This window comes from Thunnus maccoyii, chromosome 1 (assembly GCF_910596095.1).
Source record: "Thunnus maccoyii chromosome 1, fThuMac1.1, whole genome shotgun sequence".
In the NCBI taxonomy this organism is placed as follows: domain Eukaryota; kingdom Metazoa; phylum Chordata; class Actinopteri; order Scombriformes; family Scombridae; genus Thunnus; species Thunnus maccoyii.
Window position 1 is genome coordinate 20547296 of NC_056533.1, and position 26814 is coordinate 20574109.

At 39.6% G+C, this 26814-nt stretch overlaps 1 protein-coding gene across 1 annotated transcript; it reads left to right on the forward strand.

Annotated features, from left to right (window-relative positions):
- Positions 1-36: 36 nt before the first annotated feature.
- Positions 37-18854, forward strand: polr2m (RNA polymerase II subunit M). The gene is made up of 19 exons (XM_042410651.1): positions 37-142; positions 893-967; positions 4123-4215; positions 5273-5437; positions 5591-5683; positions 5798-5911; positions 6015-6167; positions 6834-6959; positions 7213-7341; positions 7950-8044; positions 8368-8473; positions 10085-10168; positions 10413-10522; positions 10625-11128; positions 11186-11195; positions 14817-14935; positions 16145-16735; positions 16912-17134; positions 18138-18854. The coding sequence occupies exons 1-19, from the start codon at positions 71-73 to the stop codon at positions 18279-18281; spliced, it is 3006 nt and encodes a 1001-aa protein (XP_042266585.1). The 5' UTR covers positions 37-70; the 3' UTR covers positions 18282-18854.
- Positions 18855-26814: the final 7960 nt, after the last annotated feature.

The following is a 26814-nucleotide window of genomic DNA, read 5'->3' on the forward strand; positions in this document are numbered from 1 at the left end:
GAGGAAGGGTGGGAGGAGGGGAGACAGAGAGGGAGAGGAAGAGAGCCGAGGAGTGGACAGAAGAGGAGACATGCTTCGCTACGGTTCAGGACGAACTGTTTCCACCACCACAACAGAGGACTCTCCAGAGTCTTCAAGTGAGGTAAGAAGTCCCAGAGAACAGTCAGGACACTGAGACTCTCCCTCTGTCTCTCCACTTCTCTCTCTCATGTCTCCTCTGTGTTTTGTAAACATCCCGGTGTTTTTTTTTCCTGCCTCTTCTATTTGTCCCTTTTGCTTTCAGTTGTGCAGCCACTTTTTCCTCATCTGTATGCATTGAAATCACTTTTCTCAGTGTGCGTATGTCCCCGCTAACATTTTCTGTTCCCAGATCTGCTGAAAGTTCATGTTTGTTATAGGATGTGTTCACTTACAAGAGCACGTAATGGGAGCTGAGTGTGCAGGAGGCAGGACTGTCATGTTTATTTAAACAGCTCTCTGATAAAACAGGCCTTTGTTCTAAATTGGCCTTTTAAGTTATTCCTATTGTTTGCTAATGAAAAAAGACCCCATTATATTTTAGTGAACTGTGTGTGGGATATGAATGAATACATTACTGCAATGTCTACAGTAAAAATGACAACACATTCCCTTGGTAGACAACCAAACAAAGCACCCACTATGTTGTAAACTTTAGGACGGAGGTATCTGTAGCAAGCTTTCAGAGCATTTACATAAACTTTGTTTACTGTTCTGTTGCTATTGCCTTTAATAAAACATGTGGGTGGACTGTTAAGGTCTGTGAGTTTCTGTGCTTTAGGGTCAGTGATGTTTTCATGTCAACTATAATGCAAAATGTGGTTTTGCTTGCATAACATCAGTAATTTGCTTTTTGTCTGTTTGTTTTTCTCAGAGAGGGATCAGACGCCTCAGGTTAACTCTCCATGCAGGAAATAATGGAAACAAGGAGCCCAAAACTGCAGACACAGTAAGTCGTATATCTCCCTCATTCAAATTCTACAATTAGCCATGGTATATCCTGCCTGGAAGTCTTGCCTGACAGACCCATTTAGTTAGGTAAAGATTTAATGAATAGAGTTCAACTGAACCAAATTTCCTCAAGTTGACCTGAATTTGTCTCAACAAACCAACTTAAGCAGTGCGTGTCTCTACAACAACACATGCACGGTCACTCTTAAAAATAGTGACATGTGATGATTCAACATATATACGAATACGAATTCTTAGGCGGAACCACTGAGATTTATGGCTTTTTTATCATCTGCAGCGGTTACACAATCATGACAGGAGGGTGTGTGCGTGTGATAATGCATTCACAGCTGTTACACATTTACTTCAAAGCTCAACCCAGACTGTAGTGGAAATATATTCCATACAACAGTTTTTTTTGACATGCTTTGGCTGAACAGACAGTATATTTGGTATCTCCACTTTGTCAGAGACATCTAAGAGTTTAGTTGAAACAATACTGACACAAATACTGATAACTAAACAAAACATAGCTCATAAAAATGTATCATTTGCTTACTGAATTGCAGAACTGCACTTATTACAGTAACCAGGTCTGTTTCTGTACATAGTAACCGTGTGAGTTATGATTGTGAGTACACGCTGCAGGCTGTGTGGGTGTTTGCTGTAGGTGGCTCTGCCTTGGTCTTTGTTTGTGTTCAGGATCTGTGGTCCAGAGGCTGTTGCGAATGTGAGAACTGAGTATGATACTTTACTCCTTGTTGGCACTGGGGAGGTTTTTGGTCTCTTTAACTGAGTAGGATCCTGACAGAAGCACGGCGGTGTATTTTTGTATGAACCTTGGCACCGGGAGCATGGTGTTCAAACATCAACACACTCCACTGATAGCAGGCTGCTGTAATCTCTGAATGTGCTTACCCTTGGGAGGGCGTGGCCATGACTACTGGGACTGATGACAGAGGACAGTCTGGTCAAGAGTTAATACGCACAGAGTAACACATATGTGCTCGATGTACTTCAGAGTGTGTTTAGTGAGGACATAACTGTGCAGCTTATTTGTCCCTGACAGAAATCTGCAGCTCTAACAGCAGAGTGACCAGTAAACTGTATGACATCAGTTTTTATAGATGATCAAGAACCTCGAGTGTTATAAAAATATTAGAGGGATATATTGAGACTAAATAAAAATAGTGCATAAAAACTTAAAATAAAATAGAAAATCTCACTGCAAAAATACTTTAACCTACCTAATATACCACTGGGATGATCGACACAAATGCATTGCTTTAGTCAAACTGTCACAATAGTACTTTAAATAATAGTTAAGAAGAAGGAAAAGAAAGTTTCCAAATAAAATATGCACAAAATGATGCACAAAAGACAACTAGAATTTCTCATAAAATGTAACAGCGCAGCAGTGCAAGCTTATGTAAATACACTGAAGTGCTAAAACAAGCTGATACATATTTCGGCACAATGTGGATAAACATAACGTCAAAGCAACTTGAAGAGTTGAACTGTGACACGTAACTCTGTTGTTGTTGCAGCAGCATTCAGTTGAAATGCCTGCACAACGTCAAGAAAGGACACAGTGCTGATAAGGCTTGATTGAACAGTCCAATTTTTTTTTTTTTTTACTGCATTTATTGACACAAGAAGCGTCCTTTTTTTTAGCCAAATTTCCACTGAAGTTGTTCAATCTCTCGAGGGAATTTAAAATGTGGGCTAGGACACGTGCGTTTTGTGCAATTTTTGTGATGGAAAAAGAAAAAAGGGAAGATGTGAAGTTAATCAAGGAGGAAGGAAATGACTAAAACTTCCTCTTCCAGAGATATTCAGAGATATTTGGTTTCAGTTGGAATGTTGATTAAAGTGGTTATTTACTATAAAATTAGAAAGGGTGTGTCCTGCAACCTGACACCATATGGACACAATCCAACCAGTGACTATGACCTAGATGAGACGTAATACATCTACACCATGACACACACACACACACAACTAAGACACAGAGTGGTTACATATAAATGTTTCTACACCTATAGCATTGGATTTCATTGCCACAGTCGCCAAAAGTCCCTTCAAAGTGAACTCTATTCAGCCCAATGAGCTACATCAGAGGGTCTTTGTGCTGTGACTTTAAAGACAATGTTCATGTTTGTGTTGGAAATAAGAAGCAAATTCCAATCAGTTGAGTCCTTCACAATACAGTTATATGATAGAGCAGTCAGTTCATGTGCTATGAACAAGTGACACAGGAAAATGTTTACAATGCACTGACATGTAATTATTAACATGTAATTAATTACTTATAATTTATAATTAATTATACTAATTATGCTCTTTCAGTAGCTTTTACATGTTTGATTAATTCAGGTAGTTAAGGTGGTGACGTCTGTGAGCAGGTCAAGCTCCTCATGGCAACAAAACAAAGGAAACTTTGTATGCTCTGCACACTGTTCCTTCCACCAAAATTACATGGCTGCAGGTTCAGCTTCACCAGGTAAACAAAGGCATTGTAAAATTCAAAGCTCGGCAAAGAGAGCATTGTGATGCTGAGATCTCAGAGAAGCAGTCTGCAGTGTTGTTAAACATAAAGATGGCTGTTCCTCCCTCTCTTCTGCTGGAATTCATATCCGCCTGTTAGCAGGCCTTCGCCATTTCTCAGCAGCATGTCGTCTGTAGATTAAGTGGTGGAGAAATGTGAGGCTCGGCCCTGTCCACAAGACAACACTGGCGGCTTTGTTCTAGTCCTCCGCACTCTTATCTCTGCTAGATGTGGAGACTGACGCCTTTTTCTCTGAGCAACAGGTCCTGGATGAATGTTTAGTTTGAGCAGAAGCTTTTAAAAGATGTTATCTGTCTGTCTGTCTATTTATCTATCTATCTTTTAAACAAGAAATTAGTCTGTTTGCTTGCATTCATGGTGTAATTGTAAGAACATATTTTCTACATGTAACCAGGAACAATGAGAGACCAGAGCACATTATTCCCACAGACACTTTGCTAATTAGAAGGTATTGGTGTTGTGGAATGATGGCACAAAATAATAACACTTATTTCGAACACTTTTGAGGTGTCCACACATGGAATGAAGTAAATCATCCACAGCAGCGGCTTAAATATGAGTTGTGTTTTTTTTTTTCTCTGCAGACTGAGGAAGAAAAAGATGCGAAAAAAATATGGAAGAAGAAGAATGGGCTGATCCAAAGAGAGAGGCCAGCTGGCAGGGAGTCACCTCAGCAGGTAGACAGCCACATCTACCACATGAATAATAGGCATAACACTGCGACACATGTGCTGCTTTAGCATGTGTGTCACTGACATGCTTCTGTATAACACCTTCCTGTGCACTCGCAGGCTGTCATCAATAATGTATTCATGGATATTCAACATGAGCAGATGCTTGTCGACAACTGTAACAAATTCCATATCTCAAGTGTGTCTGTGTAAGTTTGAAGAGAGCGATACTGTAGATTCATCCTCACTGGTTCGGTAAAATGTTTTAATATTGTCTGTGTTATGTGAAAATGTAGAACAGAGACAACAAGATGTGCAGCATCATGGGAAACTGTAAATATCCAAAAAACTGAAATTATTAGACAATTAATTGGTTAGTCCACTTTTAGTCCATTTTTTTTTGTCTTCTATGAAAGTAAACTGGATATATATTCAGGTTTTAGGCTGTAGGTTGGACTAAATAATTACATTAGACATTATAATCATTTTGGGCTTTAGGAATTTTGATTTCATTATTTTCTGACATTTTATCGTCCAAATGATTAACTGACTAATCAAGAAAATAATTAACAGGCTCAAAACATTTGCCTCTTGCTGTAGATATGAAATATTCATAGAAATTGAAGTTGAAGTTCTGTTATTTATATGTGCCTGTGATTAAACAGTCATTTGTTATTTTGTGGTTTGGATTGTTTGAAGTGCTGCTCTGCTCCTGTGCTGGTGTGCATCTGTTTTCATTGGGCGCCCGGCTGTTGGAAGCACAATAGGCAGGAACGGCAGCAGCTCATGTACCAGGTTGCAGAAACATGACACCTCCAATGCACCTTGCACTTTTTTTAGCCATCAGTTCCCAACCTTCTGTTTCCAGTACTCAGCAACAGTAGTGCTGGAAATACCTGATCAAGTGCACATATGCAAGGGAGCGAATTCACACACAAAGACCTATAGTCAAGAACAACTGTGTTTGTGAACGTGCACACAAATACACAAACACAATCACTAAGTCAGCCTCAGTTGGAGGGTGGCTACAGAAACCTGACCAGTGCGATCCTGTCTCCCTCAGCACCTAGGAGACATGACCAATGGGGTGCCAGAGACCTCGCTGCAGCATCATGGGCCCAAAGTGTATGGCATAGTGCAGAGGACGGGCTCGGACAGACAGCAGGAAGTGATGGCACGAGAGTGGACGGTCAATCACCTTCACGATGAGATGAGGTACATCAGGGAGGTGAGTGGAGACGACAACAAAATGTGAGATAAACAAGCAGCCGGACCATCAGTTTACAGTAATGCATCCATGTCTTAACATCATGTCACCTGTGTTGTGCAGGATGGGTTGCTGTGTAGATAATTTCTCTATGTTCTCTGTATCTGTGTACAGGTGAGAGATTCTCTGGAGAAGGTGAGAGAGCGGATGTACGGGCAGTTTGGAGGGATGCAGCAATCAATGCAGAAGCTTTCACAGGAAATCAGGGTAAAGGATTACAGTATGTAATACCATGTGGCTGAATTATCAGAACTCCCTCATCAAACTCAAATCTGTGAAGCTGTGAATGAATCTGAAAATGCAGATTGTGTGCTTCTGCAGGCTGCCAACTCACATCGGAGGAGCCTTGAGTCAGAGGTGAAGATCAGGACGTCAGCCATGGAGAGCTTTGATCAGATGAACAGCTCCCTTATATCCGCTAACATCGGCCTGCAGGTAACAAATCAATGACACCGAACGTGTGAAAACCTTCCTTGTCACAGCTCAATGCTATTACAGGAAGAGTTGGATTTATGAGTAAAAGAAGTATCCTTTGCAGAAATCCCTTCTGGAGAACTGTCAGAACAGAGTGGACATGAGGGAGGAGGTAAAGAGTTTGCGCAGCACCTGTGAGAAAACACAAGAGAAACTCAGAGACAGGGAGAGGGAGCTGGCCGCTGCGCAGGCTGAAAACCAGACTTTGAGACTCCAGGTAAACACACACTCACTCATGCAGTGTAAGCACACACACACACACTCATTCATACAAACCCACATGTATCTGCAGATTTCAAAACATTACTGTGGGAGTACCTGATCTGACACATTCACTGAGATAGTGGTCAACCAGCTGGTGTGACAAGTAGGTGCTCAAATGGCCTGCTGCACAATGATCTGATGAGTCAGTAAGAGACGGATACAGGCAAGTTGTGCAGTATTGTATGAACAAAGAGAAGGCTTAACATACAAAAGTTATTCTTTACATGTGTGTCATGACCTATTTTATGTGCCCTATTATATAACTACTATACCTGATCGTTTTCTCTCATCTCTGCAGTAGGTTACAGTGAAATATGTAGAGATCATCAAAAATAGTCACAAAAATGTTCAGAGAACTTATACCCAGTTTCAGTCAGAACTGGGTATAACTGAGTATTGTCTCTTATTTTGTCCAGAAGAGAAAAAATGACAATACTTTTTAATACAATATGAGGAATAATAGATAAAGCGCTGTGTTTTCATCCAGCAGATTCTATAGTAGATGATCTTACTGCAGTACAAAAATGCATCAGCTGCACCTGCATCTTCTACTCTAGTGTCAATATGGTATAATCAGCTTAGCGGAGTCATAATTTTTGCTGCACTGTGAACTGTCCAGGTGGAGTCTTCACGGGAGGCCAACAGTCAGGCTCTGCAGGAGCTCTCGATGACGCTACAGAGGGAGTATGAGGAAAAGCTGCTGGAGGAACAACGGAAACACAGGGAAGAAATTGAGAACCTACAGGTCTGCATTCTTTACCTCTTTGTTCATTAACTGTCACCATGGTACATGATATATAGTTTCAAAGCCAATAATACATGTCACGAGAACAAGGCAGATGTGTGACAATTTTTGATTTTAAAACATTTTACAGGTATTGTAATGCAGTGTCATCTAAAGAACGCCAGAAATGATAATTACAAAAATTGGGTCATTTAATGAGCAGTTTTAGAAATAAGTTCTATATCTGAGCCAAAGTGTATTTTTACTTACACAGGCCCAACTGGATGAGTACATCAGGCGACTGGAAGAAGCAGAGAGGAATATCAGGACCGCAGAGGCCAAGATTTCTGAGAGAGATCAGAGGATCGGTGAACTTGAGCGTCTACTGGAATGTATGGGGAAGGTAAGGCAATTTTTAAATGAGAAGTTTGCATTTTTAAAATCTTAAAACAGTATTTACATTCCATTATGTAGATTGAAACCATGTTTGGTTGCTGTAATCATTCCTCCACCACAAAGAGATCCACTTCAAACAAACACAATCCATTGTAGCCGATGTGGCACAAAATCGTCAGTCCTCAGTTTGTGCATGAATGCATTTAAAAGTTCTGCTGAAGCCAATATGAGATTTCAGTAGTGGGAATTAGTGGAATCAAATGGGTATCTTTCAGAGTTACAGTCCTTTTAGTATGAAATGCTAAAAACACTTTGTAAGATACCCGCTTCATTGTAAAATTCAAGACTGTTGAAGCCTCATATCAAGTTACAGTAACATAAGAATGCATTTTTGCACCGAATGAGGGCTGTGGATTTTATTCACCATCACTCACATTGACACCACGTTAGGGAGGGATCTCTTTGGGCTTAACTATTTTATTGAACTTATGGGCGTGTGAGTGTTGTAGTAAGATGGACATGAAAAATGTGAGCCCATCCTTTGACATTGCATAACAAAATATAGCCACCTTTACATGACCTTTACATAATAACCACCTTGAAATCATTCAATAGGAGAAGACTCAACTTCAAAGGAAACTGCAAGAATGTGAACAGCGTCTCCGTTTGATGGAGCTGACAGACACGACTGATTCAACTGTAGCCAAAAGGTAGAAAATGAATGTCAAGTTTGACAAAACAATCCCTAATAAAGGTCCACTTACTAGCTTTTTCCTGAAATTTCAACCATATCACACTCTCTTAATGAGTGGATGGAGTTTGCTCAGCTGAATCTTAAGTTTTCTTGTGAGCTGAACAAGTGGAAAGCTATGGAAAAAAAGCTTATAAGTGTATCTTGACTTAAGATTGTTTTGCCTACAACTAATTTCCAAGCTGAAGAATACAGTTTCACGCCTGTTTCGGTGAAGGTGCAGCACAGACACCAGAGTAATGAGTTTATTTGTGAGGATAACTGGTCGCTGGTCATCTTTAGGTCCAAAGAGCTGCAAGGTGAAGCTGTGGATCTCCGTGAGAGAATCAAGCACTTGAACGATATGGTGTTCTGCCAGCAAAGGAAAGTCAAAGGAATGATTGAGGAGGTGAGGAGAGTTTATTTATCTCTGTGTGAGTTGCATGCATTTAGGTTTCCTGTTCATCTTTGTGTTTTGATAATGGGTGAGGATTAAATACATACATACGTCACACGTATGAATTCAGTGCACAGAAGGTACTTAAAACCTAATCTGACCCAGTGTGCATAAAGGGTGGGGCGTCCTAGTGGCCATTAGTGGTTAAGACACACACCACCATATTCTGTGATCGCAACGTCTCTGGTTGGATTCCAGCGGTGGGTCTTCACTGTGAGCCAAACCCTTTCTCTCTCCCTCACCATTTCCTGTCTGTATCTCTACTGTGACCTACTGTATATCTAACAGAGGCTAAATGCCAAAAAAAATCTAAAAAAAAGCATATTATTAGAGTCTTAAATGGCCTTTTGTAAGTTCATAGCTCACCTTGGTCTTTCAGTAAAGTTAATTCTGCTGCATAAAATCTTTTTTTAATGGGTCCATGTTATGACCCACTCTGATGGAAACCCTGGCACAACATGAAAATGAGACTCCCCTCTCAACAGCTCCCAAGAACCACCAGCAACAAGGAATTTAAATGTTTATTTCATACTTTTGGCTTCAGGGTGGGTTAGCAGCATAACAACAAACAAAAGGGAACTAAAGCTAAACAAAGTGAAATCACCTACTCAAACAAAAAGAAACAAAAATACAAATTACTGACCGAACTAACTTAGCAAAACAGGAGGAAAGAGATTAAACAAAAATGCTACCCCCCCCCCCCCCCCCCCCCCCCCCCCCAACGCAACCTAGGCTATATACTTGCAGAGCTATTTACAATATTCAGCACAAGAACATGTTGGCTGGCTGGCTGGTTGGAGGTGGAGAGAGGAGAACCTGCAGGAGCTGGGGGAAGTTGGCCTTTAAACCATTATCTTTTAGGCTGGAACCAATCAGCTCTCTGGAACAATCTGCACACACTCAATCACACAATCATTTACTCAGCCAGTCAGAGAAGCTCTCCTGAAGCCCGTTACACAGAGCTGCCACAGCAGGTTCATCAGAGAGAAAGAAATCCACAAGCACACACAGGGGGTTAAAGCACACAATATACAAATGCACAGAAAATGTCACTAAACAACCTCTGGGCCGTAACAATCCATAATTTCTGAATAATTTCCAAGACGATTCATGAAAAGAGCTTTGTAAACTGACAGTATACTGTGCAGTATATACAGTATGGAAAACAGAGACAGTGTTCACTGTGTTTACAGTGTTTTTACAGTGCAATTAGTACAATTCCAGTACACTGCTGGTGAAATATAGAAAATATTTCAGTCAGTGCACAGCAGCTCACTTGAACATGCCAAAATATGAAATTTGTCTAAAAGAAAGCATACAAGTTTCTAAAAATAACTTGTAACTTGGGTTTAAATTGAGCTTTTCTTTCCATTCCTAGTTTCCCCATAATTAGATATGATAGTTCTTTCCAGGAAACTTCCAAGTAAATTATTGGGAAATTACAGATGTGTAAAATAAAGCATTGATGCCAACAATCTATATAAGATCACAATTGAATAATCTGAGAAGAGAAACACATAATATCTGTTTGCTAATAAATGTTGTCTTCTTGAAATTGTGAAGGTTGAAACACTTCGGGCTCAAGTTGCTCAGAAGGATATGTTCATCTCGGAGCTTCTGGACAGAATTGCGATAGTGGAGTGTGAGGTAAGACAACAGTTCACTGTGTTTGTTTGCTGCGTGTTTTGTTTATGGTGTGGTGTTGCAATCTACTGCATGGCTACAGATGATTTCCTGGGCTGCGGAGCGCTGGATATCCTGAACTTTCAGCAATGTCTGTGTGATTTCCTTGTGTCACTGCACCTATCGAGTCACTTTCACATTTGAAGTGACTACAGTCTTTTGCATGAATCTGACCTGACAGCGTTGTTTCCTCTTTTCCTTTTCCTAGAATAATGAATTAGAAGACAAGCTGAAGTATTTTATGTCTACACAGAGTAATAGGCCACAAGAGGTTTTGGAAACCAGGGAGATAGGAGTAGGCTGCGATCTACTCCACAGGTAAGAGGCAAAGTTGAGGAAACATGCTTAGTAGAATAAGGTGTGTTTGCTGCTTCATTTGGAGGTGGCTTCTCACTCTGATGTATGACTATGCATCCACAGAGGTGAAGCAAAAAGGCATGATGTTGAACCTCCTGTTCAGTGTGAATCATCTCATCTCCATCCCATACAACACCCACCACCTGTGCAACCTTCATCACCCTTTCAACCTTCACCACCCACACAACTTTCACCCCCCACATCTCCCATTCAACATCCATCCCTCTACCTAACCTTGCCAACACAGCCAAGGACGTTCAAGCCTACAAATCCTCCACCCAGCAGGCTGGAGTCCAGTTTACTTCGATACACTCCTCTTGAGTACAGCCGCTACCTGCAGTCCAGCCCCTCAGTACCGAGTGGATCGTTCTCCTACAACCATCTGTCTGAATCTGAACCTCCTGTGAGCAGCAGACACGAGGTTGATGCTGGAACAAACACAGATTTACGCTCAACTCCAGAAGAATCCTCTCCACCCCTGTCCTCTTCTCAAGCAAGGTCAAGACCACCTCAAATTTATACACCGTTCATGAAACTGATGGAACTAACGGCAAAGATGAATATAGAGTGATGTGACAGGAATTGTTTTAACATTTTTGGATATCTGTTTGTTTTCTTGCTAAGTGTGTTAAAGGTACAGTGTGTAGAATTTAGTGACATCTAGCAGGACGGACTTGGCAGAAATGGAAGCTAATATTAATAAGTCCTCTTCCACGGAGCCTGCCATGTTTCTACAGTAGCTCAGAATGGACAAACCAAACACTGGATCTAAAGAGGGCCTTTTGTGTTTTTTGCAGGTTTTGCGGCCAACATTGGATCTTCTTAACACTTTGAAAGGGAGGGGGAGGGGTATTCAGTTGGTTGCAACCTCACTAGGTGCCGCTAAATCTTACACACTGGTCCTTTAAATAAGATCAATACCACTCTACACTGACTGCTCGTGGCCAAAATAGCCTGGCAAATATCCCTTGTAACATCACAGTGTGTAATTTTACAGTTTGTTTGTTGTACAAATTAAACAAACAAGATATAACATGTTAATTAGTGAGCTTTAAATGTGCTGGTAAGTTTTTGTACAGAGCCAGGCTAGACTGGAGTCTCTCCGCTGGTTGGTTGGCAACTGCTCCCAGCCAAGAAAATTCAGCTCATGACCCTATTTACACTTCAGTTTTGTACAAACAAAACAAACAAGATATAAGATGTTAAATAGTGTCCTTCAGAAGTATTGATAGGCGTTTTTTGTACCTTTGAACAGAGCTGGACTAGCTCTTTCCAGTTTCCAGTCTGTTTCCAGTCTTTGTGCTAAGCCAACCGTCTATTGGCTGCAGCTTCATATTTGCTGTACAACTATTAAAGTGGTATTCATCTTCTCAGCTAACCCTCAGCACGAAAGCAAATTCCTCTCTTTGGTCTTATTTCCACTGCCAATTATCATTTTAAAAATCACCATATGTGACGCAGATGAGATTTTTTTTAAGTCTTAAGTTGCTACATGCAGAGGCTAATGGTCACTTCTCTATCACATATGGTGAAAAAATGAATCTGGTTGGTGATGTTAAAAGTCATGTAGATTTTCAGCTTATGTTTGCACATAGCACTATTAATGATAATACAATGTTGCATACTGTAGCGTGTAAACAATCTAATGCTCTGTAAACATATTTTGTATATAATGTGCTAAAGGATTATATATTTGTTTTGTTTACAGTAAATGTAGCCCACTTATTTTGCTCACTAAGATATGAGCATTAAAACCTGTATGAAGGTCGACATGGTTTATGTGTGTATTTTCCTATCATTTTGTATCAGTTCTGTACAAATTAAATGAATATTATTTTGTTATTGTCACATTATGTACAAAATATTTATTAACATATTGTGTGCCTTTGTGAACAGTCTACTGTCTGATTTTGGTGGCGGGAATGAATAATGAATATCTAAAAATTGGCAACAGGGTATGTTATAAAGTAAATTTCTATGCTAATGATAAAACTATTAAATCACTTTAAGTGTAATGACCTCACTACGGTGACTGCCATTCCTGAGCCAAAGGCACAAGTATTATCCAGCTGTTGTCTGCACTGCCAGAACTGTGTGAAAGAGATAAAGCTTTATAATGTGCCTTTTCCTAAATGATACATATCATACTGAAACTATTGATAAGAGGCCAGCATATGTTTGAATAATAAAGATAATATTGTTCAATAAGTAAACAGACATCCTGATTGTGTCAATGAACCCTCACACGTATATACAGCCTCATAAATTTACTTAACCCTGAAGCATACAAATATATATATTATATATATATATATATACTATATATGACTTCCTTCATTGTTCATTGATGATAACAGTAGATCGCTCTATGCTCTCTGGTTTGTGTTCCTTCCCTTTCTAATGATTACATTTCACACATTTACATAATGTCATGCACGATCAAATGCATAAACACTGACCTCCAGACTAACACAGCACTATGCAGAAGTTTTAGGCACTAAAACTAAAGTGAGGATGCTTTAAAAATAATGGCATTAATAGTTTTTATTTAAAAGTTAACTTCATACAAACTTCAGTAAACAGAAGAAATATAAATCAAATCAATATTTTCTGTGAGCACGCTTTGCCTTTAAACAGCTCAATTTCTCCTCTATACATCTGCACACAGTTTTTCAAGGTATTTGGCAGGTAGGTTGTTAGAAGCACCTGGAGAACTTGTGGACTTACGCGTCTCAGTTGCTTCTGCCTCTTCATGTAATCCCAGACTGACTTGATCATGTTGACATCAGGGCTCTGTGGAGGCCAAACTATCTGTTGCAGGACTCCTTATTCTTGTTGCTGAAGATTGTTCATTATGACTCTGGCTGTATGTTCGGGGTTATTGTCATGCTGCAGAATAAATTTGATGGTGTTGCATAATGAATAAGAATCTAAACATCTTAAGTGCCTAAAACTTTTGCACTGTTTGTTTGTTTGGGGAACTCTGTTCTATATAGTATGCAGATAGTTCAGTGTGTATTTGTAGGCATTTAAATTATGCATACACACTTCACAAAGAAAATTTCAGGTGCCCGGTAAGAACCTAAATGAATGAATCAATAATAGCTGTGATAGCTTTAGTAAGCAGTAAAATCAGTAAGTAAATAAACACATTTATAAGCTGTGCAAGATAGAGTGATTCCAAGTGGGGTTTTTGTAAATTACAAAAAACCTTTCAACTTCAAGATGTGTTTAGTATGAAAGAGTAAAACTGTGAATGCACATATAGCAAAACACAGAGTTGCAGATGTGTCAATGATATAATATTACTCTTAGTAAAGTACATCTAATCAGATGGTACAACTAAGTGCACTATTGTATAGTATTTTAAAAAGAAATCTCTACAAGCTGTTAAGCTGTATGATAAACATATTCCTACTAGTTCTTAGGAGTAAATGCATAGAAAATTACTAAATGTAAAAAAGCCACAAATGTTTTAGTGCCTGATATGATCTGAATAAGTACACAGGACATAAATGCATAATACATGCATTGAAAAAGAGAAACTTGCAGCATAATACATAAAAAACAAATAATAACTTGTGGAAAAACAATTAGAGAAAGTCAACTGAGGTTTTCCTCCAACAGTAAAGACACAGCTGAACAGTTGAACAGACTTTGAACCCTGAGAAGGGACAGAAAGGACACAGCTGTAACCTCTTGGTTGACGCTGGCTGGGTCATTGTTCGATGAGCTGTGTGGGCTGGCACGGCACTGGCTGGGAAACATCCGGCTCGGAAATGCAGCTGTGGAAAATCAGAGATGATGAAGCCTGTTGAGACATAACACAGAGAAGAGAGAAACATCGTATACAGGGAAAACTGTCAGAGGCTTAACAGACTGCTCTTTGAAACTCCTTTTTGGTGTTGATGACTACATTTGACCTGCAGAGGGCAGCAACACATCTTCACTGGAGAGTTGCACTTGCACATACTGTCCTGAACACTGGGGGGCGCTGGAGCGACACGTCACGTGTCTGATTTCCGCTCACGAAGAAGAAGAAGAAGAAGAAGCCCACTTTGAAATGTTGTTGTCTAATGTGCTGAAGAAGTGAACCTATTACCTAAAGAGGCTTATGACGCTTTTTAACCACAAACAAGCCCTTTTAAACGATTAATTTAACGTATGAGTAGGGGGTTTTAAGATGAATGTTAAACTGAGACGTTAAGTTAGTTCATGGTGTTTGTGAATAGTTGAAGCTAGCTGCTGTTTTTAGCTAACAGTGATGTCCTCGTCGTGGACAGAGCGCCAGGGACAGGTGGGGGATCTGAGAAACCACAGCAGAGAAGAGCTCCAAGAACTGCTCCTCCGACAGGACAAGATTCTCTCCAACAAGTAAATATCACACCATGAGGCTCAGTTTGTGCCTCATGTTATGATCATCACACTCATACACGATACAGGCTGAAGTTCAGGCATGACACATTTCCTGGCTTGAAAACACACTAAAAGTTGGTCTAATACAGTTTGATAATACAATTTGACAAAATACACGTTAACTTAAGCACACAAAGTAGTTTGACCAGTTGTAATTAGGTATTTCCCGCGTTATCAGTATGTCGGTTAATCCTCTTGAACAGAGTCTAAAGTTTTATAGAGCACAGATGATCTACAGATCATATTAATATATTTTTATATATATTATATAAATATATATTTTATATGTCTCTCTTTATATACGGTCTATGGTACAAATGAACACATGAGCTCTATGTTCACTAATTTTAACTAAATCAGTGTTGTAAGTGCACATGAGGCTGCATATGTGAATGCACTGTGAATGTTAAGTTACATGATTCGTTGACTAAGTGGCTACAAGCTCATCTTAGTACTTTTTGAAACAACTGATGACAAATGTTTTTGAGAGAAAAGAAGCTTCTGGGCTTTATCATTATAACAATAATAATAATAATAATAATGATAATAATGTGTTGTATGATGACCCTGGCTACAAACCTAAATATGTGGTCTCACAATAAAGTTGTTCTTTATGCTTTTGAGCCCTTCAGAGAAAAGAAACACCAGCTTCATTATGTTCATGATGTAGCATCAATTCTGCAATGCTGCAAAATTATTACAATGAAACTAACCTTGTCCAGTAGCACCTTTTAAATCTCATTCTGAGTTTTGTGAAGTGTGCCGTACAATTTATTTGAATCTGTAAAAATGCTGTATGGAAATAAATAATACAAATGTCAGCATCCATTCCAGTTTCAAACGTGGCTAATATATCAAGCACAGACTGTGGTCAGAATGAATATGAGCACCTATTATGGTTATACAGAGTCTCCAGATTTCAATCCAGCTGAATACTTGTGGAGGATTTTGCACCAGACAGCTCTACACCAAATTCACCCAAACACCATATGAGGGAATATCTTTAGGAAGGATGAAGAATGAAGCTGTTTTAGAGGCTCATTGTGGCCCAATTCCTTAATAAGACTCTTTATGTTGGTTTTACCTTAAATTTGTTACCATCTGCATCTTTAATGATTGTTTTAAATGTTTATGTAGCAGGAAATGATGGGTTTGTGTTGTTCGCAGGAGATTATTACAGACTCTTCCTGACAAAGGGAAAAAGATACGAGAATTTGCGGAGAGGGTTCGCCTTGCCATTGAACATCACGATGAAGAAGAGAGGAAACAGCGCTTGGTGTCTGCTGCCAGGGCAGAGCTACAGTCCAAGTACCAGCAGGCTTTCACTATGCAACAACGTGCCATCCAGAATGCTCCAGTGGCCGGGCAAAGTGAGGCTGCTGCAGACAACACAGTACAGGAGAAGGACCCCTCACCTGTCTCAATTCATGTGCAGGAAAACCACACTTTGGACAAGCGACAGCAGCAGTTTGTCTCCCAAGCAGCTGCTGTTGAAACCATGGAAACGGCTGCTGCTGGGGCCTCTCTGAACTGGGATGGGACAAAAGAGAGTGACCTTGTGGAGGCCTTGGAAAGGGTCAGACTGTCTGAAACGGCTAGTACTGGTTTCAGTAGCAAGACCAAAGACCCATTAAAAAGCACTGCAAAAGACAATGACTCTCTGAGAAAACAGATACCAAAAAAGCCTCACTATGTAACTATTGTGGAAAAAACAGAGAAGACTTCAGCCCCGGGGAAGCAAAAATTCAAACCAAATCAGTGAGTAGTGTATCGACTATTTACAACAATGTGAAACTAAATAAATTTTGTAGGTGTATTCCAGTAACATTATCTGTCATTGTGGTTATGCTGTGTTTCCATATTTCTGATAATTTCTATGATTGGAAGTAAAATCTTCTCAACATTTTACTCTGTGGCAACTCCGTTTTTTCCAGGCTGCCTCACAGAAGTGACAACCCTCCATCAGGATCCTCGTCACCCAGTGAGTCTTCTGAAGGCTCATCACTGCTCTCAGCACAGGCCAGGAGGGAGCGGGACAAAAAGCACCTGGATGACATCACTGCCGCAAAACTCCCTCCTCTCCACCATAACCCAGCTCAGCTTCTGTCTCTGCAAGAGTCGGCCATGCTTATGAAAGAGCAGACAAAGAAACAGCAGGTTAGTGTGTAGATGGATGGAGCTGTGTACAGTCTGAGCTCTCCAGACTCTTATCTTATACATAGGGTGTATATATTACATTACATTAAACATTATAGACGTTACACTCTAAACTGGATGCAGACTTACAGGGTACAGAGCTAAAAGTAGAGTCATAATGGGACTTACTTCCCTCAGGTGCACACAAACACAACAAATGCAAACATGATCTCAATATCAACTTTAGGAAGTGATTACATTTCAGAGTTGTGTTTACAGCTTGCCACGCTGCCCCAAAAAATGGCCAATAAAATCAATTAATGCAAGTTTAACTTCATACAGTAAACAGAATTGCTTGAAATATGATTGGGGTGATATATTTATGTGGAAAAAAATCAAACATTTATTATTTTGACCAGTAATAAATATTGTTTCTAGCCTCCAGGTCTTTTTGTTCATCCTGTTTGGATTATTTTGAACACTGTAGAGACACTGTGTGTAGAGATGTGAAAATTATTATACTTCTATATATAAGGTGTAGTGTTAAAGATCAAAAAGGCAACTCTCAGTTGCTATTGTAATGTAATATTCACAAACTAGTTTATTCTGCAATAGTGAGTTTGGTGTTGTATTTAGATGCTTAATTTCAAAACAAATGGAGTACAACATCATACAACATTGGCTTGTCTTTACATTTGAATATCTAATTAAATGAGGAGGGAATTAATTAATAATGAATCCAGTAAGTGTGAATTGTCCATATCAGATCCCTCTAATAGCTCTAGAGGGCAGTATTTAGGCTGTGTCAGCACTGTATCACTTCACATCCAAAATCAGGAATTTAGAGCCAAACGTCAGACACTGTGCTGCTGTCAACTTATAGAAGCCTGTAAAGCTTATGACCAGTCCTACTTTTGTTGATGGTTTAATGGCTGTGGCTGTGCTTCTTTATAATAATGTGCTTGTTTTCTGTTTACAAGCCTATTCATGTCAACTTTTTCCTCTTTGTTGTGTTTAATTTCAGGAGTTGCAGGCCAAGCTGGCAGCCCAGAAACTGTCTGAGGGATTGAAGATCTCTATGGGGAGCTACACTCCTGAAGGTGGCCCCATGGCTGCCTACAGAGAGGTTCATGATGATGGAGCCCAGCTCTCCTCAGAGGAAGACTGATCCTGGAAGGCCAGAGCTGGGGAAACCAGTGTGACCTTGGCCCCTCGTGGAAACAGGCTTTAGACCTCGCAATCCAGGGCCCATCAAACAGGATTTTCACTCCAAGGACAGGAATTCTTAAGAGAGGAAAAGGTCTTTGCCTGGTGAGAAGGCGTAGTTGGTATCCCAGACTCAGCTCAGGGAATTGAATGGCAGGTTGAAAAACTATCTTTCTTAAATGTCAGTCAGTTTGTATGGGGTTCAGTTGTTTCCTGCATGGTCACTACCTGCAGCTGAGTAAGACTCTTAGATGCTAAATTTGAAATATGCATCATGAGGGAAATTTTCCTTATCAGTATACTGAAACTGATGATGTGGCTTTCTGAGCCTGAGAGTATTGTATGTGGAAATTCCTATTTTAGTGTGTTAATAATTATATGCACTTAAAGCTTATCAGCTGGTGGATCAGACTGTTTTGGCACAATGGCAGCTGTTAACAGCTTTGTTTGGAGAATAGACATGCAATGAGCCTGCAGACATTTAAATATCACAGAATGTGTAACAGAACTGAATAAATACATCTGATTTCTCAAATGATTGTGTTTGTCTTAAGTCTTTAGTCTTAAGTTTGTCTTTTGAATTATGGACACTGAAGTACCTCATCAGCTGTTGCATAAGAGACTTTCTTTAATTTCTCTGCACTGGTATGAAAGTCTTCATTGATCAAGGCGTCAGGAAAAAGGTTTCCTTGTTAGTTTCAATTTTCCTGATAATCTAGTTTATTGAGCACCAAACTTCAAAAGGCAAGCCAAGTTTTTTGTGCAGCACATTCCAACAACAAGGCAATTCAAAGTGCTTTACATAGAACATCAAAGGCATCAAGACAGAATGTAAAACCAACACAAGGCAATATAAAAAGACATTTAAATAAAATTAAAAAGAATTAAATTGGAAATAAAAAATAAGCTAAAATAGAATAATATAAAACGTGAATAAAAGTTACAGTGCAGTGTAAGATATTAACCCTCAAATTTGGTTTCGTAAAAGGCAGCAGCAAACAAAAGTCTTCAGCTGTGAATTAAAAGAGCAGAGTTGCAGCAGACCTGCAGTTTTATTTGGGAGTTTATTCCAGATGTCTGGTGCATAAAAACTGAACACTGCTTCTCCATGTTTAGTTTTGACTCTGAGGACAGAAAGCAGACCTGTCCCAGACAATCTGAGAGGTCTGGATGGTTCATAACGTAGCAGAAGATTAGAAATGTATTATGGCCCTAAACCATTCAATGCCTTATAAACCAACAGTATTATTTTAAAATCAATTCTTTGACAAACAGGAAGCCAGTGTAAAGATCTGAGAATTGGGGTGATATGATCCACCTTCTTGGTCTTAGTGAGGACTTGAGCAGCAGGGTTTTGAATCAGCTGCAGCTGGCTGATCGATTTCATAGGGAGACCTGTAATGACACTGTTACAGTAGTTGAGTCTACTGAAGATAAATACATGAACACATTTTTCCAAATCCTGCTGAGACACAAGTCATTTAATCCTTGATATATTCTTCATGTGATAATAGGCTGACTTTATAATTGTCTTAATGTGGCTGTTGAAATTCAGGTCTGAGTCCATGACTACACCAAGATTTCTGGCTTGGTTTGTGGTTTTGAACATTATTGATTGAAGCTGAGTGCTGACTTTTAAACGTTCTTCCTTGGCTCCAAAAACAATAACTTCAGTTTTATCTTTGATTAATTGAAGAAAATTCTGGCACATCCAATCATGGATTTGTTCAGTGCACTTACTCAGTGTTTGTATTGGACCACAGTCCCCTGGTGAAATGGTTACGTAAATTTGTGTGTCATCTGCATAATTATGGTAAATTTTGTTTTTTTCCATAATCTGGGCTAGTGTAAGCATGTAGATGTTGAACAGAAGAGGCCCCAGGGCGGAACCTTGGGGAACTCTGCATGTCATTTTTGTCCACTCAGATGTGTAATTACCTATAGATACAAAGTAGTCTCTGTCCTTAAAGTAGGTTTCAAACCAGTTTAGTACTGTGCCAGAAAGTCCCATCCAGTTTTCCAGTTGGTCTAGTAATAGTTGTGGTCGACCGTGTCAAATGTGGTACTGAGATCCAGTAATACTAAGACTGAAATTCTGCCATTGTCTGTGTTTAAGTGGATGTCATTGAAGACCTTAACAAGAGCAGTCTCAGTGCTGTGCTGTGGTCAAAATCCTGACTGGAAGACAACAAAACAGCTGTTTAGTGCCAAAATAACGATTTCCTTCTCTTTCAGTGAATCAAATTGCCAGTATGTGATACTATTTTTGGTAAGGAACTAATGGAATATTCATTGCTCATATTCTTCACACTGTGTGCTACTCTTTGAAACAAGTAATAACCTTTGAAGTCAGTTATACCTGCCTCTAGAAACTCTAAAGAACAGTATTTGGTCGTATACTACTCACTATAAACTGGACTGATTACATGGAGGACTTTCTGTAGACAGCCCGGGTCACTCACTAAAGATTATACATGTGTGCTGTTGTTTCCAGAGGTGTTGTAGAAAAGGGCTTGTTCTGCAACAGGACTGAGTAAGAGGAAGTATAACTGAACTCTTAACCTGACCAAAACTATAAATCATGTATATTTACAGTATAGTGTTGGAAATATACATCTATAAAAACTACACAAACTGCATTTATTCTTTACAATGTCTGGTTTGTCTACATTAAGGAGCCCATCTGCTACCATCTATACATGAGTTTAAATAATGAGGAGAAGTTGTACTAAGAGTATAAAAATGTGTCATATATTTTTAAGCTTAACACACCTCAACATCTACCTCTTAACAGTGGAGTAACAATTCTCACAAAATGTAAAAACTTCATGTACTGCAGTTGATTTGAAAATGTACTTTGTTACTCTCCACATCTGGATAAGGAAATGTGTCCAGTAGTTATACATACTGTTTGAAATCTGCTTTCTATAAATTTAATATTTGTAACTACTGTTGTGTTGACATTTTGACACTTGCAGATTATCTAAGCTTCAATAGATTTAAGCCATTTTATGGTTAAAGTTTTATCTTATTTAATGAATTAATGTGTGAAATAAATCTGCAAGGTGATAGAAGCTTTGGTCAGCTGAAGGCACTGGTTTCCTAAAGTCCTGTGAGATGTTATCAAGCAGGGATCTGTGACACACTTGATAAGATTAATCCAGGGGTAGTGAAATATTGAAGCTTGATGGGCTGAGACATCTGGACTGAATTTGGATCATGTTGTTGCTGGGAATGGCAGGCAATCATGGGACGGCAGTGGGCTAATGCAACATGGCAAATACCATTTCTCAACTTTGCTAATATGTGGTAGATAAGAAGTGCCAGCTACATTCAGCGTCTTTCCAAACAGCCTTTCCCACTGTCTCTCTTCCAGCTCTCGCAAAGTACTGCAGGCCATCTTAATTTAAATGGCCTGATTCAGGGACTTTAATGAGGAAGAAATAAGGCGCTGAGGCACGTTTTGGGGGAAATGAGGGTGGGTTCATGCAGGTCAGAGTCTGCTGGTAGATGCTCCTTGATAACCTTTGGTAATTGTTGCTGAGCCATTGGTGGAAGATGTTTTAGAAAAAAAACTCTGATTGCTGTGTATTTAGACACTGTATCTGATGGGCTCCAGAGTGGCCCTGTGGTGACGTCCAATAACAAATACATGAGCACGCTCCACAGAGGATCCTCATTGTGCTGGGATTAATTACAGCCTACCTTGCTTACATAAATTCAGAGACTGTTACCAATTATGGGGCACATTTTTGCTGTTACTTTTCTCTGTGGTATCTGGCGTCAAACCTGACTCTGAAGTTGATGTTGTTGAGGTGGAACCAAGCGCACACTTTCTGTAGTCAAAGCTTTTTACGTTGTCCATTGATGAGGTTGTTTATACTTCCACTTGAATCCCAGACCCCTTGTCCCAGATTAATAAACTTCTCATGAAGTAGTCTGCAAGTGATTTGCTCCAAGTCTTGAGTCCGAAATCACACGTCTCGCGGGAGCAGAAATAATTTGCTGTTTGGGAGGGGAAACTGGAATGTGATTTCAAAACTGCCTCTTCAAAGACCAGTCAGCTCAGTCTTAAATTAGATATACAGTATGATGTATAGACTGGCGTTAAACGCAAGTTAGGCCCTCAGCAGAATGATTGGATTATATCTGCCAGGTTACAAAGTCTGAGGTCATGCTTTTTCCATTCTCTGATGTTTTTGTCATATTTTTTCAGGGCACACGAGGAGATGAAATAATGCAGCACACAGCAGCTTTCTGCAGATAAGGTTACAGCCTATCTCCTCATCCCAATTAGAACCAGCTCTCCCTCCTCTTGTTGCACCAGAACTGAGTCAAGGGAAACAGTTTTGATGGTGAAAATGTGTTTTTCTGATGAATTATATTTGTCAAATATTTGCCATTTTATGCACCTTTCACTCTAAGGTGGATGTTTGCATCTGAAACACATGGAAGACAATGCTGCTCATTTGTGTTTATCTCAAGTGTGAAACCAATGTTTCATATGCAAATGCAATGAACTGTGAATGAGAGGCAAACAACTGAGCACGTGTGTGACTCTGTGTGTGTGTGTGTGTGTGTTCTCTTCACGGGGGCGAGGAGGAAAGTAAATACTTTCCTGACAGGACTCTGCTGAAGTCTCCACTTATCTCACCATGAAATGTGTGTGTGAGAGGAAGCAAGCACATAGTTTATGTCATGACTGTTGACTGCCTGAGGAAGCATGATATGTGGCTGCAACATGCATGAGAGCCCCACAGCTGTCTCACCATTAATGTAGATAGGAAAATATTCCCTGACTGGTGGGTGAATCTGTAGGAAAAGGAAAAAAAAGACAGAGGTGTCTGGCACTAGTTGTAAAACATAGTCATGGGAATGATTTATTGCATTTTTACATTCTTAAGATTGTTTTCTTTTTCATTTTTCTACATTCACCAGACATGTCTAGTTTATAGCATATGAGTGTGGTCAAGGCACTGTGTTTTCCTTTGATTGGTTGTCTGTTAAAAACACACACTGGCATTACACTGTATTATAATCAGACCATGTTCTGTTCACTGGAGCCCGAACTGTACCAGGTGTTTTACAGAGATTTTGGTACATGTCATATTTGTAGAAGGTGGCTATAATTCAATCTAACCAAAACTCTATACACTTACAATATTAGCATTATGCTTAATAAAGTAACTTTATCTGTCTGAGTACACATTTTATCTTGCTGGCACCACTCCACAAGGTGTTAATGTGTTGAATTTTCTACAGAAATTTGCTTGTAAATGGACATCAAGCAACAGAGTAGATGCTCACCCAAACAGGAGCTTGAACCATATTTACATCCTACTTCATAAATGCATATACCTGTGGTTATAGCTCCTCCATGAGTGTTGCAAACTTGCACCAGAATTCATTAAAGAAACTTGTATTCGACAATTTTAAAGGTTTCAGTTCCTCAGTTTCTCTGTGGACACAGTGAGGATCTGTGTGGCTGTTGGCAGCTGTATCCATTGTGTGTTTTTGTCTTTACACATGGTAAACTGTTGAGTGTGAAAATCTCAGCAGCCCTGCCTTATTTCACGCTTTCAAATGTTGTTAAAAAAGCTCCAAATCTCTGGTCCCAGACATCAATGTCTTACATCCTTCTCAAAAGAGTCTTTTTTAATCTCCATCCATTTATAATGAAGTGGATTTAATAGGTGTAATCAATAGGGTCATTGCTTTAATGATTCTCAGAACATGTGTTTCTAATAATCTGTAATGCACATTCGCTGTTATTTTATTATATACACTCCTGTTCTGGTTATGAGGCAGGTTATAGGCCCTGTTTTTTCACCAACACAATTATTTTTCCAACAGTTGCTATAGTCTTAATCTGAGTCCAGTAAAGCAGCCCATGGAGATGAGAATGTCACAACACAAGCATTAGGTGTTTCCTTTTCCTTGGAACAATGTTTACAGTTCAAAAGCCATAAAACGGACCACAAATGGAGAAGGCATGGTGTAGCTGTGATGAGTTATCCTTGTGTAGTCACTTGTAGCAGATGGACTACATGTTTATTTTAACTCACTGTAGGCAGTACTCATAGTTTAACACTGGATGGCAGTAGTGTATCTTTGTTCTTAGTCTCTGCAGCTTGAGTTTTTATTCTTATGCACAGTTTTTATGCTAAATCTTAAAAAAAGCTGTTATTTGTTGAAATAAGAAATGTGATTAAAGTTGTTCCATTCTTCTGTGGATGTTTTTAACTTGTCATTGTGCATTTTATCAATAGTGGTGCAACGATTAAGAGCTTGAATCACCATCTCTGAGGGAATCTAATGGATCAACAGCTGTCAGCAGAGATTCAGATAGTGAATCTCTGTGTTTCAAAGGTGTGGTACGCATCCCAGGTGAGGCCACAGCCTCGCACCTGGCTGCTCAGCCAAGATAACAGCAGCCTGGATCTTAATCTCTGGCTACGATGAGAGATTGTACAAATATGATCTGGATACATCTGTGCTTGAAAGAACTCCCACAATCTCTGCCTGGAAAGCTTTGCATAACAATCCTGAGGCACTAGAAAGAAAGGGCGGAGAGAGAGAGAGAGCGAGGAGGAAAAGGAGGGGTAAAATGGGTTGAGGCCCGTGATGCATGGTGTGGGCCAAGAAGCTGCCAGCATCCCAGCCGCTCCATGTCTGGCCTGGCACAGCATTAAGCAGGCTGTTTTGGGGCCTGTCAAAAGCTCATCATGGCAAGGAAGCCGTCTCTGTGGGGATGCTGCGGGGGTGCCAGGGCACGGCAGGAGGGAGAAACCAGAGACCTTGCCCGGCAGCTTGGTCATAATGAGGAGGAAAATTCTTATTCTTATATCCCCATTAATGTTACAACAACAATGCACTTTTGTCCAAGTTTTTTTTCCTCTTTTCAAGCACTTTTACACTTCACATGTTCTTTGTTTACTCCCATCGTCTTGTATTTGGTGAAATTTGAGCCCTCAATTATTTTTTATCGCAGAATTTTGTTGATTATTGAGGTTTGTCTTATACTTAATTAAACTAAAAAATGTTGATACATGAATCCGCTGAATCTCTCTGAGTAAACGCTTTACTTAAAGTTTGAGCCATCCTTTTCCAGTATCTGACACACATTCCCAAAACAAGTGGAAAACACTTTTGCATTATCTCAGTGCATTGTGTTCAGTAATTGCCTGGTGAAAGATTATAAAAATCTGGGTAATGTCAGTTGTGGCAATCAAGCAGTATACTAATTTCTTGGCCAGTGTTGTTTGTGACATCAATCTAAAGCTGTCCAGAAACAAGGGTGGACCAAAACAACATAATATTGTTTTTCATTACTGCTTGAATGAAATCATGCCCCTTGATTTTAGAACATCCCAACTGCACCAGAAGTGTAAATTCAAGCTAATCGTAGTCATGCCAAACCTTAAAAGTTTTACTAAAAGTGTCATGAAACTTAAACTGTAATATATCAAAAAAAGACTGCTGATGCCAATTCGGTTTTTCATGTTGCAGGTGTGAAATGGGTATGTGTGGCTGTTGTAAATCACTTAAAGTTGAAGGACAGTACATTATATTTCCAATGCCGGGCAGAGTCTCACAGCTCACTGAGTCAGTGAAGTAAAGCTCTCCCAGTAATTCCTGTTTGTTTGTAAAAAATGTGTCCATGAAGTCTGAGCTGGACAGTGAAGTTTGGCCCTGGGTTTTGTGTCTTACACACAATAGTAAAACCGTGCAGTAAAAAAAAAAAAAAAGCAGAAATCCTCTTCAGTCCAACAATTATGGGGCCTCTATATGGAGTAGTTGGCTCGTTTATATGCTGTAATGTTGTGACCATTCCAAGCCCTGAGGCCAGGTGTTTTTGATTGCGGTATAGCACGTTTGAGTGCAGACTCTGCAGCGCGGCTCCGGCCCCACAGGATGGTTGGATACGAGTATGATAAACCGGAGGAGACTGAGTGGGAGTGAGAGGCCCAGACTGTTTTCCTTATTTATTTATTTATTAATGTTTTGTTTTCTTTGAGAGAAACTGTCAGACAGACGGGCAGCTACACCCTCTTATTACAGGACTTCCTGTACTGTGTAAATATATTCCAGCTGAGATGTTACATTTCAGAGTGCAAAGTGTTTTGGATAAACAACTATAGACATAGACAACATTGGATTTTATAGCTCAAGGAAGCAGAATGCTGCTAGGATGAAGCTTATCACTGCTCCAGGGACAGAAGTATTACAGACTAGACACAGCAACTGACTTCATTTTCACTGTATTAAAAACATTGTTAATTGTTTATTGTGTATTCTTTATTGTTCAGATAGTGGGAGTGCTTTTTTGAATTTCCCTCCCAGTTAATGTCCTCTTGCTCTCTTTTAGTTGTTGCTATTTGTATACAGCTCAGATGTCACTGCATCGGGTGTGATTACTAATGTGGCAAACTAGATGGAAAACAGCCTCATAATAATTTTCTAATTATTATTTTAAAAAAGTGGGAAAATACACT